We start from the raw sequence: 13,787 nt of genomic DNA, 5'->3' as shown, positions 1-13,787 counted from the left end.
TTAAGTACTTAATTCGTTCCAGAGGTCCGTACTTAACCTGAAACTGTTCTTAACCTGAAGCACCACTTTAGCTAATGGGGCCTCCCGCTGCTGCTGCTGCTGCACCGCCGAAGCACAATTTCTGTTCTCATCCTGAAGCAAAGTTCTTAACCTGAAGCACTATTTCTGGGTTGGCGGAGTCTGTAACCTGAAGCGTATGTAACCTGAAGCGTATGTAACCCAAGGTACCACTGTAGTCCAAAATGCCTTGAGGTGGAAAAGAACAACAGTTTTTTTCTGACTGAAGGACAACACCAAACAGAGGTTTGACAGGAATCGCTTGGTCATATTCAAAAGCTATGTGGTACGAGTTCATCCCCGGGTCTCCTGGAGGGTTTTAGCATAGTGGATCCTGGATATAGAACCTACACAGTGACACATTAGATCAAGGAATGCTTGGTGCCCTGGAAGATCAGGTTCAAAGCAACAGTACGTGGTAATATTTCCAATATTAAACCAGAGAGCCTGACTAGGTAAAAAGGTAAAGGGACCCCTGGACAGTTAAGTCCAGTCAAAGGTGACTCTGGGGTTGTGGCGCTCATCTCGCATTCAGGTTAAGGAGTCAGTGTTTGTCCACAGACAGCTATCCGGGTCATGTGGCCAGCAGGACTAAACTGCTTCTAGTGCAATAGAGCACCGTGACAGAAACCAGAACGCATGGAAACGCCGTTTAACTTCCTGCCGCAGTGGTACCTATTTATCTACTTGCACTGGTGTGCTTTCAAACTGCTAGGTTGGCAGAAGCTGGGACAGAGCAACAGGAGCTCACTCCGTCATCTGACTATCAACAAGCTGACTTGGAGGCTCATTTTTTTAAATTACCCTTATGAGTCCCATCCACGTTTAGAGGGAGGCCTCGTCTCTCCTTGAAGCAGAATGAACTGGAAGACTCCTAAGACAATAAGAGTCGACTATACCACTTGAGATTACGTGTGGGACTTGCCATTTGTAAGTGTTTACAGCCCAGCCCACTTTCCCACTGTGCTGATTCCCTACTTGTGGGGAGTTGTGTGTATTTAACACCCTGTTAACCTTTAAAATGGGACCCCCTACCTGTAGTCTGAAGTGGTAGGGTCCATTTCACCGCCAAGACTCAGCCCCCTCATTTGGCTGCATATATGTAGAACAAAAGGGACGCGGATGGCGATGAGGGTAAAAGCCTCAGCGCCTAGGGCTTGCCGATCGAAAGGTCGGCGGTTCGAATCCCCGCGATGGGGTGCCCTCCCGTCGTTCGGTCCCAGCGCCTGCCAACCTAGCAGTTCAAAAGCACTCCCGGGTGCAAGTAGATAAATAGGTACCACTCCAGCGGGAAGGTAAATGGCGGAAGTGTCTCTGGACAGCGCTGGCCCCCGGCCTCTTGAGTGAGATGGGCGCACAACCCTAGAGTCTGTCAAGACTGGCCCGTACAGGCAGGGGTACCTTTACCTTTTACCTATGTAGAACAAGCCTAACATGCAGGGCTTTTAAGGAGCTTTGTATTGCTCTGACAGGCTCCCCAGCAATTCCATGTAAACTATGTCACAACACTATGTCTATGGGAGTTTCTGGGCCCTACCTGCTTTCCTCCCCCTCCAAGAGTTTGCGGTAGGTGGCAATCTCAATATCTAAAGCCAGCTTGACATTGAGGAGGTCCTGATATTCCTGGAGGTGACGAGCCATTTCCTCCTTGAGGCTGCGGGTGTCTTCCTCCAGCCGAATCACTGTGTCCTGGTAGGCGGCAGTGTCGAGGGCATAGCGGTCTTCCATCTCCCTCAGCTGCCTCTCCAGAGATTCGTTCTGTAATGAGGACAAGGGAAGCGTCAGCGGCGAATGCAACAAAACAAGTGGTCTGTTACTAACCTGCAAAGGGGAAGGGACATCCTGAGCCCACAGCTGACGTGGGGAGGTTATAAGCCACATCAGCAACATCCATGTTGGACCCAGCTTGGAGGCTGAAAGTGACATACATTCTGGGAATATATACCTTTCGTTCATTTCCCTCATGAACTGCCGTACATTCAGTTCCTGCCTTTCTGCCAAAGCACTCAAGGCAGTTTGCAGTTGACCAATAATGGCTCACGAGCCAAGAGGCATAAGCAATGAGGAACAGCGCTCTATGTGGGGCTACCTTTGAGGTGACCCGGAAACTACAACTAATCCAGAATGCGTCAGCAAGCCTGGTGACTGGGAGTGGCCGTCAAGACCATATAACACCGGTCCTCAAAGACCTACATCGGCTCCCATTATGTTTCCGAGCACAATTCAAAGTGTTGGTGATGACCTTTAAAGCCCTAAACAGCCTTGGCCCAGTATACCTGAAGGAGCGTCTCCACCCCCATCGTTCTGCCCGGACACTGAGGTCCAGCTCCGAGGGCCTTCTGGCGGTTCCCTCATTGCGAGAAGTGAGGTTGCAGGGAACCAGGCAGAGGGCCTTCTTGGTAGTGGTGGCTGCCCTGCAGAATGCCCTCCCATCAGATGTCAAGGAAATAAACAACTACCTGACTTTTTGAAGACATCTGAAGGCAGCCCTGTTTATGGAAGTTTTTAATGTTTGATATTTTATCGATATTATTATTATTCTGTTGGAAGCTGCCAAGAGTGACTGGGGAAACCCAGCCAGATGTGAGGGGTATAAATTATTATTATTATTATTATTATTATTATTATTACTACTACTACTACAGGGAAGGAAGAGGAGACGAGGCACACTCAGGAGCAAGCCAACCCTTTCATATTATTGCATAATGGCATTACATAAGGACTAGGTGGAACAATCGCTTTCTACCTAGGAGACAATGCTGGAAGAGGAATACCCAATAGCAATTTGCCCCAGTTAGGATTGGGGAGACATTTGATTCAATTTGCACTTAGAAACAAACTTACCCAATTTGTGAGTTTTCAAAACAAAATACATATCAAAATGAAAAACAAAACAATCTGAATTTTGCAACACCGTTCTCTATCCAAGTAACACAGGCAAAAATAATGTAAGAGTAAAGTGTGTGTACAGATGCATATGTGAATGAAAATAATATACCAAATTGCATTATATTAGGGAGAAGAAAAAGGTAAAGGGTAAAGGGACCCCTGACCATTAGGTCCAGTCACAGACGACTCTGGGGTTGCAGTGCTCATCTCGCTTTATTGGCCGAGGAAGCCAGCGGACAGCTTCCGGGTCATGTGGCCAGCATGACTAAGCCGCTTCTGGCGAACCAGAGCAGCGCACGAAAACACCGTTTACCTTCCCGCCAGAGCGGTACCTATGTATCTATTTGCACTTTGACGTGCTTTCGAACTGCTAGGTTGGCAGGAACAGGGACCGAGCAACGGGAGCTCACCCCGTCGCGGGGATTCGAACTGCCAACCTTCTGATCGGCAAGTCCTAGGCTCTGTGGTTTAACCCACAGCGCCACCCGTGTCCCAATTAGGGAGAATAACTGTGCAAAAAGGGAGGTATTAGGGGGGAATATCCTATTAACATCTAAAAAGGTGTAATTTATGAGAAATTCGCAGCAAAATGCTGATGAATTTTCATGGAGTGGTTTCTGTGGGCAGGAAGGAACGCCAGTCATGTGGGGCAGGGGAGGGGGGAGGGAAAGGTTATCCATTCCTACTGGTTGCATCAGACAGTGAGGTGAGAGAGCCAGGCCTCCTCCACTGGCTCAGCTGGGACCAGCTGCCATTTGTCGCCTCGCCTCCTAGAACCAACTCCATTGTTGGCCAATTCCATTTGACTGTGGCGGAGGGAGAGGTGAGGCCCTCTCCATTGGGCTTAGCCGTGAACCAGAGATGGATGAACCTGTCGATTCTGGTTTCTCTCCATTTCTCATTCCCCCCAATCTTAAACTCCCTTCTCCAAATTTCCGCATCGACTCAACCTACCGATCCCCTCAGAGACTCCAGGTCACAGGTGAGGGACTGCAGCTGCCGGCGGTACTCGTTGGCTTCTTGCTTGGCGAGACGCAGGGCCTCGATGTTTCGTGCCGCTGCATCGGTCAGGTCTGCAAACTACCAGGCGGAAGTCAGATTAACGTTCTGTTCCGTGGCTCAAGGAACACATTCACTCGCATTGGGCAGATCAGCTATGGGGGTGGCCGGGCTCTTATTGCCCCCTCTCTGCTCATCCATGATCAATCACGTGACCAGGGAAGAGGGCAGTTTGCGCCCACATAAGTGCGCTATTCCCACCCCAGTACTGTATCCAGGGCCTTTTTTTCAGCCGGAATTGCTGGAACTCAGGGGTGGAGGAAGGGGTGTGTGGTGGGTGTGGGCCGCCCCGGGTGTCACCACTGAGGGGGTGACAAAATGCCAGGCGGCACTCACCGCAGGGCCTGCAGTGCGCCCGAGCCACATGTCTCTCCCTGGAGTGACGTGGTGGTTTGGGTGCCTGCAGGCTCTGCGCTGCCCCAGATGGTCTGCCTGCTGCCTCCCCCTCAGCTCTAGGGTGGCTGAGTGGGAGGAGGCAGGCAAACGTCTTGGAGGACCCATGAAGCGTCCTGCCCTAGCTGGCCCCGCCCGACGGGCGGCTGGCCCCGCCCCCATGGATGGATGGCCCCACCTCCACGAACGGTTGGCCCCGCCCCTGGGCGCAGGGCACGCACTACCCCAGGCACCCAATCGGATTGCTCCGCCGCTGAACTCAGTTCCAGCCCCTCTCAAGTGGATGTCATTGCCATCCTAAGAGAACAAGGGAGGTGTTCGTGCTCAGTTCTGGCACCTCTTTTTTTTAGAAAAATAGTACTGACTACATCTAAATTACTGCTTCTGACCAATAGCCCAACTTTGTTGATACTGAATGTTTTCTACTTTAATGCCCCCCCCCCCCGCTTTGCTGCTGCTGCCAAGATCAGTAAGGTCTTGAGGGAAAGGCTTTTCTGTTTTCTGTGGTTTTTTTTTTTGAGAGGGGCTGGATTAGGCCCCCAAGCTGGGGTTTATCAACCCCTGGTTGAAAAGGTTGTGTCGCCAGAGCTTATACCTGATCACCACTGTGACCTTCAAACCCTTCACCTCCCTTCCTGACAGGGCAATTGTGCTTGAATTTTCAGGCGATAAGGAAGTCTGTGGTTTCTCCACCAAATGGAAGCATCCAAAGGGAACTCAAAACGGGAAGTAGCTTGGGGAAAAGGCACCTGTTATCATGGGTGTTTGGAGCAACCATTGTTGGTACGGGCGAGAAATGTCATTAAATTTTAAAAATGCACAGATTTATACTGAATAGTGAAGAAAAAGACACATGCATCCTGTGCTTCCAGCTCTGAAAACTGTCACTAGCCATGCATGCAATTAGAAGTCTCATCTACACCATCCCTCCCATCTCTTACTGTCACCTTCCAAAGCATCTCAATGGTGCAAGGCCCTGTTCGTCTAGAATGGGCAATCTGAGTGGCAGCCCCATTCAACTGGAATGCTAGTCAAAGCTGTGCTGGACTGGGAATCCTTGATCTTTCACTTTCCCTTGGGCTGGCCTCCACCCTGGTTCCGTACCTTAGACTTGTACCATTCCTCAGTCTCATGCATGTTGTTTGAGGCCATGGACTCGTACTGGATGCGGATTTCGCGCAAGGCAGATGTCAAGTCCGGCTTGGCCATGTCCATCTCGATGTGGACCTGTTGCTGCTGCAGCTGCTCCTGCAGCTCACGAAGCTCCTGAGAAGGAGACAGAAGAGTCATGAATCCAGAAACCTCATTCACGGGGCAGGGTTTCCCAAAAACTGGACCAATTAAGACTTTGGGGAACAAATCAGGGCAAATTCACAAATGTAGGACTTATCCACACTTACCTTTCCTCTGCGCTTTCCAGGCACGGTCTGAGCTCCATGTCCAAGTGCCCTTTTCCTTGACCCAGAAATTTGCCTGCGAAAAACTGCTCTTTAAAGCTGAATGGTAATCTGCAGAAACCCTGAATCGGCATTTGCTTTGATTCAGCTTTAAAGAGTGGAGTTTTGTGGGGAAAGCTCTGGAGGTGATGTGTTTCTTCTCTTCTTTTCCTCACTCTCTTCTTCAAGGTGCAAGTCATGGAGAGAGTATGTGCTTCGTGTCTGAAGCTACTTTTCTGTATTTCTACCCAAGAATATGTTGCCTGTGTTATCTATTATTGCTGCATAAGACAATGCATGATTGAGACCTAGAAACTGTAAGTAAAGCAATTTTAAACTTACTTATCAGTGTGTGGTCTGTTCATCGCAGAGGGGGACAGAAGGAGGTCAGCTGCTAAACTCTTTGGATACCACTGGGCACCATTTTGAAACAAAATGGCAGACTCAGTCTTTCAAGACTGCAGTGATCCCTTCGGACAAGCTAAATAACTTTGGCACGATGGTCCCTGAGATCAGGGAACAGGATTTTGTCTATGTTAGGATATTGTTGGATGCCATTTTGAATCAAGATGGTGGATTTTGAAGGCTGCACTGATGGTCAGTGAGGGTTGCTGCTGGCTTCTTAGAATCCTAAGCAGTGCCGGACACTCCCTGCTTATTGTTTAGATGCAGTGGACATATTTTTGCTTCCTTTGTATGTGGAGGGAAGATGTGCCATAGTAGGAAACCTGGACATCTTTAGGAATACATGGGAAATATAACATCTCCAGGATCAAAGGTCTAGGTTTGTTTGCTTGCTTGTGTTAAAATTTGCAAACTGCATTTCAACCTGAATGGCCCATAAAGTGAAATGCAGTTCTGTTAACATACAATGAAACCGAGAAACGCCGTTAAAAACAAGCCTCACAAAAATGCAGTTAGAACCCAGAGCCTCTGAGCCAGATGAAGAGTCGGTTGGCTTTCCCAGCAATGGGACCGAATAACCAGTTTTCAGTATGTCTCTCTCCCTCTTGCAGGAAACATGGCTGGTTGGGGTTTTTTTTTGGCAGGCATTAAAGGGGAAACTGAGCACAAGCCACGCTCTGGATCTGGGCCTTCAATCCGGTCTGTTACCCCAACTGCCTTTCAAGATGGAGGAGCTTCAGCTTGGGCCTATACTCCATACCTCCTCGTGGATCTTCTTTAGGAAGTTGATCTCCTCTTGAAGTGATTCAATTTTACGTTCCAGGTCTATCCGGGCCAACGCAGCATCATCAACGTCCTAAGAATTGAGAGGGGAGAATGAGTGACATTTTATCTGTTTTGGCCCTTAACGTCATGTACAGGAAGGAAAACGGGACCTCTTGCATGCTCTCTCTCCCCTGCAACGTGCTCTATGTGGGGCTACCTTTGAAGGTGACCCGGAAACTGCAATTAATCCAGAATGCGGCAGCTAGACTGGTGACTGGGAGTGGCCGCCGGGACCACATAACACCGGTTCTGAGAGATCTGCATTGGCTCCCAGTACGTTTCCGAGCACAATTCAAAGTGTTGGTGCTGACCTTTAAAGCCCTAAATGGCCTCGGTCCTGTATACCCCCATCGTTCAGCCCGGACACTGACATCCAGCGCCGAGGGCCTTCTGGCGGTTCCCTCATTGTGAGAAGTAAGGTTACAGGGAACCAGACAGAGGGCCTTCTCAGTAGTGGCGCCCACCCTGTGGAATACCCTCCCTTCAGATGTGAAGGAAATAAGTAGCTATCCTATCCTTAAACGACATCTGTAGGGAAGTTTTTAATATTTAATGCTGTGTTGTTTTTAATACCTGATTGGGAGCTGCCCAGAGTGGCTGGGGAAACTCAGCCAGATGGGCGGGGTATAAATAATAAATTAATAATAATAATAAGAAGTAGTAAAAGAGGGTTGCCCTAGCATGTGCTACAGATGGCCCAACTACAGCCCTTCCATGAGACACATACATGCATGCACATGATGTAGCAAGGAGGAAACTACTTCAGATCAGTTACAAGCTGCAAGGCCATCTTGCATTCTCTGCCCATAGTTCCAGGATGGGAGTCGTCATTTTTTCCGCCTCACCTGTCGGAAGGAAGACAAATTGTTCTCAGCTTCAAGGCGCTGATTAATCTCGTCCTGTAACCTTAAATGAGAGAGAGAGAGAGAGAGATGGGAAAATCAGGAAGCTGTGCTGAATAATCGGTTCCCTTCTGCAAGGGGCTGAAACCGAGGGGGAAAAACATGTCAAGGTCAAAGCCTCCACAAGGCCCTCAGAACTTTTCTAATTCTGTGCCATTTGCAAGTTTTCGAACCCTTCAGGCTTTGCAGGCAGTTAATACAACAAAATAACAATAACAAAAGCAGCGATAATATTAGCATAAGAACAGAGTCCTGCAGGATCAGATTAAAGGGCTGTTAAGTTGTGGGTGAACATATCAGACGACACAGCGATTCTTCAAACAGCTCTTGTTTATTCACAGGCCAGGACAGAACTGAACTGAAGGGTTCAGTCAGCCTGCTTATATAGAGCTCCACTACATCGCAACAGTAACCACTTTCTGTAACTATCCAATCACTGAACGCCACTTTCGATCCCTTATTTGCATAACTATCTACAGTATCCCCCTGCTGGCCCAGGGTGAGAACTTCAGTACATAACAAGGGCCAACATTCTGTTCTCATGGGGGCCAACCGCCCTTGGGGAGCCAACCAGCAGGAGTGCAACAGCACTCTCCTGTCAGGCTTCAGGAATTCTCTCCCTCCTCCCAATGGTTTAAAGAAGCAGGGAGGAAACAAGAAAGCTCTTGCTTATAATTTATTCAGTGATCACGGTAGAAGACAAAGAATCCAGTCATTCTTCCACGATGGAGTTGTTCAGTCTGAGCCCCTCCAACTTTCCTCTCTAGCAACAGCATCTGGCCCTACGGTGGCCCCCGGTGGTCAAATGTCTCGGTGTCCATTGCTCTTGCACTCTTAACGAACACCACGTTGTAGGGGACAGTGGACCATCTATGCTGTCTAATGACATGCAGGGCCATCTTAAGCATATCCAGCGCCGTGGTGCAAAGATCCCTCCGGTGCCCCCGGCCCCTGTTTCCCAGTGTTGCCGATCTTTTTTAGGGAGGATGGCGCTGCCGGTGACGCACCCAGCTTTGCGGGGCTGGAGGAGGCGGGCAGTGGCTGGAGGGCAGCTCCTCCGGTGGGAAGAGGCAGAGGCTGGACGCGGCAGCTCCCGGCTCAGCTGGCTGCTTCGTGCCGTGGTGGCCATGGCAGGCAGAGGCTCCGGGCGTGTCGCTGCTTTGGCGTGGCATGGCGGAGGCGGGCGAGGGTGGCGAGCTGATGCCAGGAGGCGCCACGTCTAGCCTCCACCTCTTCCCTGGTGCCCTCCAGAACTTGGCGCCCTGGTGCCCTGCGCCACTAGCCTCTATGGGTAAGATGGCTCTGATGACGTGTCAACTGGCTGCTCTACCCTCCTCCTTTTCCTAACACCTCATAACTCTGCTGTTCACCTGTCTTTGAGCTGTTATCTCCCTCATAGTTCTGCTGTAATTCAATACTGCCTTTCTCTTCTCTGGCAGCTACAGAAGGGGATGGGTGATCACCACCATTCCTTCTCCTCTTCAGTCCGGTCCCTGACATCTCCCCATTTCAGATTCCCAGAAACTGGTATTCAGAGGTACATATTGTCTCTGATAGCGGCGGCAAAGCGTAGCCATCGCTAGTAGCCGCTGAAAGCCTCCATGAATTTGTCTGTAAACTGTAAACTGCAAACTGCAAACTGCAAACTGCAAACTGTAAACTGTAAACCTTCCAAGCTGGTGACCACCACTGCGTGGAAATGTATTTCCTTTAATCTCTCCTGAATCTTCTAACATCCAGTTCACTGGATGACCCTGGGATCTAGTGTCATGAGAAACGGAGGAGAATGTCTCTCTATCCACTTTCTCCAAACTATGTAAAATCTACAATCTCCTTTTTAAGGCGTGGCAACCAGGACTGTACACACAACCACATGATCGATTTGCACAACAGTATTACGATATTGGCAGTTTTATTTGCTGATCTTGTTAGGAATACACTATACCAGCTGGAGCTCATAGTAGCTGGAGTCCAACAAAATCTAGAAGTCTCGGCTACCGTGGGCCTGCGCTGTTATTGGAACACTAGGGCTGGTTGCCAGCTCTGCCCCTGAGTGCTTTAGTGCTATTAACTGGAGAGAGGATATTGGTGGAAAAGGTTTGGGGCTGAGCTATGCCACAGGTCAGGGATGCGGGTGGCGCTGTGGGTAAAACCTCAGCGCCTAGGACTAGCAGTTCGAAAGCACCTCTGGGTGCAAGTAGATAAATAGGGACCGCTTACCAGCGGGAAGGTAAACGGCGTTCTGTGTGCTGCGCTGGCTCGCCAGATGCAGCTTGTCATGCTGGCCACGTGACCCGGAAGTGTCTGCAGACAGTGCTGGCTCCTGGCCTCTAGAGTCAGATGAGCGCACAACCCTAGAGTCTGGCAAGACTGGCCCGTACGGGCAGGGGTACCTTTACCTTTACCTTTATGCCACAGGTCCATAGCTTGGATGCTAAGCAAGAATTAATGTTACTTGATCCTTCCTATGCTGCAAGGAAGAATTCATCTCCCCAGGAGCTATTAGATGTTCCACCTGCAGTTAAGTCCATAAACGCTATACTAACCCATAACCATATTTATTGGCCCACATCTTTGTGTTACTCACTTGTGGCCTCAATCAATAAAATATGCAACTTTTGGAAACCTTTCCTGTTAATTGTATAGAGTTGATTTCTTACCTCAGGCAACCAGACCAGTGGCTAGCTTGCCTGCAACTCCTGCTTCGCCTGCTTTTTAAAACTGTCCGTCACACAGCAAACCCCTAATTTTCAACCATGAATGAGAGTTCCCAGGGATCACATTTGATCAAGCTGGTGTGCGCATGTCTCAATGTCCACCCAAATGGATGGATCTGTGCCTCCTTGTTGCTAAACTCAGATTCTCTCACATTGGTAACTGTTCCTCTCAGGGGGGGTCTTCTAAAGCAGATGTTGGCAGTGCTTTTCTTCAGGGGGGAAAGGTGACAGTACTTACCGTGAAGCATAGGTGCCAACTCCCTGGGGCCTTGGGTGCCTGAGCACCCAACAAAATTCCCCATGAAGGGACTGGGCACCCACAAATTTCAGTGCCAGGGCCATGCACACTGCATGGCACCCACAGTCGCAGAGCCAAGCTGGCAACCTTGCCATGAAGTTGCTACAGTAAGTGCCACACATTTAACCAGTGCTTCTCTGATAGAAAAAAGAGGTGCCAGTATTGGGTAACTTTGAGTACCTCCAGAAAAAAAGCACTGGGTGTGGGAACCCCTCCCAACGTTGCTGAGGTTCAACCCCCATCAGCCCCAGCAAACATGGCCAGGAATGATGTAGTTCAGCAACTTCTGGAGGTCTCTACACTTGCTCTAAAGAATAAGAGATTAGGAAGGGCTCTTCTGGGCTGCAGTTTTAAGGGGAGGTTGCACAGGCATCAGTCAGGGATGCTGTGTTGCCAATCATCCACTAAGCAGGGGATTGGACTAGTAGGTGATCTCTTCCAGTTCTATGACTCTGGTCTATCCAATCCCATGGCCAACAGCTGTTGGGATGAACCACCCTCCCAGGACCAGATGCTAGCACAAAACATTAATCTGTTAGAGGCACCTGGTGCTGTTGTTGCCCCCACCTCCTCCACTGTGGAGGCTGCTCTGTTATGGCATATGGGGCACTGCCCCATCAACCTCCATCCTGATTCCTGGAAGCCCACCTGCCTTTGTGTTTACATCCAGTCCAGAGGGTGGCTTTGGATATCTGATTCCTCCTCCTCTGTCTCAGTTTTGCCCTTGAAGAACTCAGCAGGGAAGAGGATGGGGACAAAACTTGGATGTCATTGGCTCTCTAGCACCACCTACTGTTGGGCTCCCTGCCTTCCACCCTACCAGCCTCAACGGGCACCAGCCAGCACTGCTCCTCTGAGGTCATTAAAAAAATTATTTGTGTTTGTGGTCATTTTTGCTGTTACATTAGCAGTGGCATTCCAGGCATTCCAGACCCTCTGCGGTATGGTTACCAGACATCCCCGTTTCCCAGGGACAGTTCCCGGATTAACAAATCTGTCCCCGGACAAAATCCGTCCCCGGATTTCATTTAATGTCCCCGGATTTATATTTTAAGTGTTGTAGATTTATTAGTAGGGAATGAATGTTGCGTGATTGGTTCAACGGCACAAGACACGTCATATGGGAACTTCCAGCGAGGCAAAATGGCGGACACCACGGCAGTGGGTAGCTCCTGAAGCCAGCCAGGGCCAACAGCGCTACCGGGTTGGCACTGGGCTGCTAAGACTGCTGCTGCCACTGCTGGGGGGGAACTGGGGACGCCTGGCACGTCAACTGGGGGAACCGCTGACCCCCTCCCATGACCCAAATCAAGCCAGGAGCAAGAGTGCCCAGTCACCCAGCTGACTGCCCAGAGGCGCTCTGGGGCCAGGATAGCCCCGGAGCCGACGCAGGGAGAAGGAGGAGAGGAGAAGGAGAAGGAATAGAGAGAAAGGAAGGAGAAAAAAGAGGGGAGCCCCAACCTTGCTGCGCCACTGCTGGTGCCACCACTGAGGAGAATAGGTAGGAGAGCACCGGTAGGGCAAGGACATGTGGCCGAGCCCAGGCCTGACCCGAGCCTACTCCATGGTGGCTAGGACTCAAAGAGAGCAGGCTGGGGCCCAGAGGAAGGCTGCGCGACAGAGGAGACCACAGAAGACAAGATATTACTCCTTTTTTTTTTAATAACTTTTTTTTTCTCTTTTCAAAAAAAAAAAAAAAAGGAAAAGTGTCCCCGGATTCTTTGAAAAAAATCTGGTAACCTTACTCTGTGGCCATCTTTCCTTACAATATCTCATGGAGGAAGCATGGGGGTGGAGTTGATCTGCCAAAACCCTGGAAAGGGGGCAGTGGCAAATACTGTTTAGAGCTTCACACACCTTACTACTGGCATGGCAGAGATTACTTTAGGAGTGCTCCTAGAGGCTATGCCACACAACCGACAGGCTTATGGTAATTTGCAGTGGACCGGCAGATAGTTAGAGGTTGTCTCTCCTGGTCTGCCACATGAGGCAAGGGGTTTACCTTACCCTGGAAGCGAACCTAGTCCGCAATCAAAGAGCTGGCAGGTCATTAACAAATGCCCATAGAAGAAATAACAATAGTTTTTCAGTTTTCAGGCTTCCTGCCTTTACGGAAACTTTCCACATTCACATGGGATACTGGCCAGACCTCTTGGGCCCAAGGGAACCAACTTGAATGAAATATTGAGGGCCCCAGGTAAGCCCCACCCCACACAATCAATCACAAGATGCAGAGCGCACACACCAATTGAATGGCAATGCCCATCAACTTTGGGAAGGCCCTGCCACCCCAAATATTTTACTGGGGGAAGACAAAGGGACCTTGGCACTTTGGCTCCTATGCTTGGGCCTCATTATATTTTTCTGTTAATAGAGAATGTGCTATAGATTATATGCCACTCCCCTGCAGCTCTGGCTTGGAAGGGAAGACTGCAAGCTGTCACCAAGGGAAGTTCATCTCCCATGACCAGTTTTTTAATGGAAAACTAATAATCATCTGAGGAACCCCAGATGCACAATCTGACACTCCCTGCTCCAGATGGGTCAAGCAACCAAGCCTAGCCATGTGCCACAAAGGAAGGCCAGTGTACCCCTCCCAAAACTCTTTTGCCAGTATGACCTGCTGGGAAAAAATCCCATTCCAAAGCCAAACAAGGCAGTCAGTAAGACCTTGAGTGTGCAAAGCCCACTCACAAAGCACCCACCCACACCATGCGTTTAAAGGACATGCCGTCCCCCCAAGAATCCTGGGAACTGGAATTCGTAAAGTGTGCTGGGAACTGTAGCTCCGTGAGGAATAAATTCC

At 49.8% G+C, this 13,787-nt stretch overlaps 1 protein-coding gene across 3 annotated transcripts in view; it reads right to left on the bottom strand.

The window, feature by feature from the left end:
- GFAP (glial fibrillary acidic protein) overlaps nt 1-13,787 on the bottom strand; it is a 49,847-nt gene that overhangs the window by 5,313 nt on the left and 30,747 nt on the right. For all 3 annotated transcript variants that reach the window (XM_083407866.1, XM_083407867.1, XM_083407865.1), the window contains 5 exons: nt 7,910-7,970; nt 7,000-7,095; nt 5,503-5,664; nt 3,901-4,026; nt 1,595-1,815 (listed from right to left, as the gene is read on the bottom strand). In XM_083407866.1, coding sequence (XP_083263992.1) covers nt 1,595-1,815; nt 3,901-4,026; nt 5,503-5,664; nt 7,000-7,095; nt 7,910-7,970 — 666 coding nt within the window. The remainder of the gene's footprint in view (nt 1-1,594; nt 1,816-3,900; nt 4,027-5,502; nt 5,665-6,999; nt 7,096-7,909; nt 7,971-13,787) is intronic.

Source organism: Podarcis tiliguerta (genome assembly GCF_965153285.1).
Source record: "Podarcis tiliguerta genome assembly, chromosome: 13".
NCBI classification, from domain to species: domain Eukaryota; kingdom Metazoa; phylum Chordata; class Lepidosauria; order Squamata; family Lacertidae; genus Podarcis; species Podarcis tiliguerta.
The sequence above is the reverse complement of the archived record's forward strand: the minus strand, read 5'-3'. Positions and strand labels throughout refer to the sequence as shown.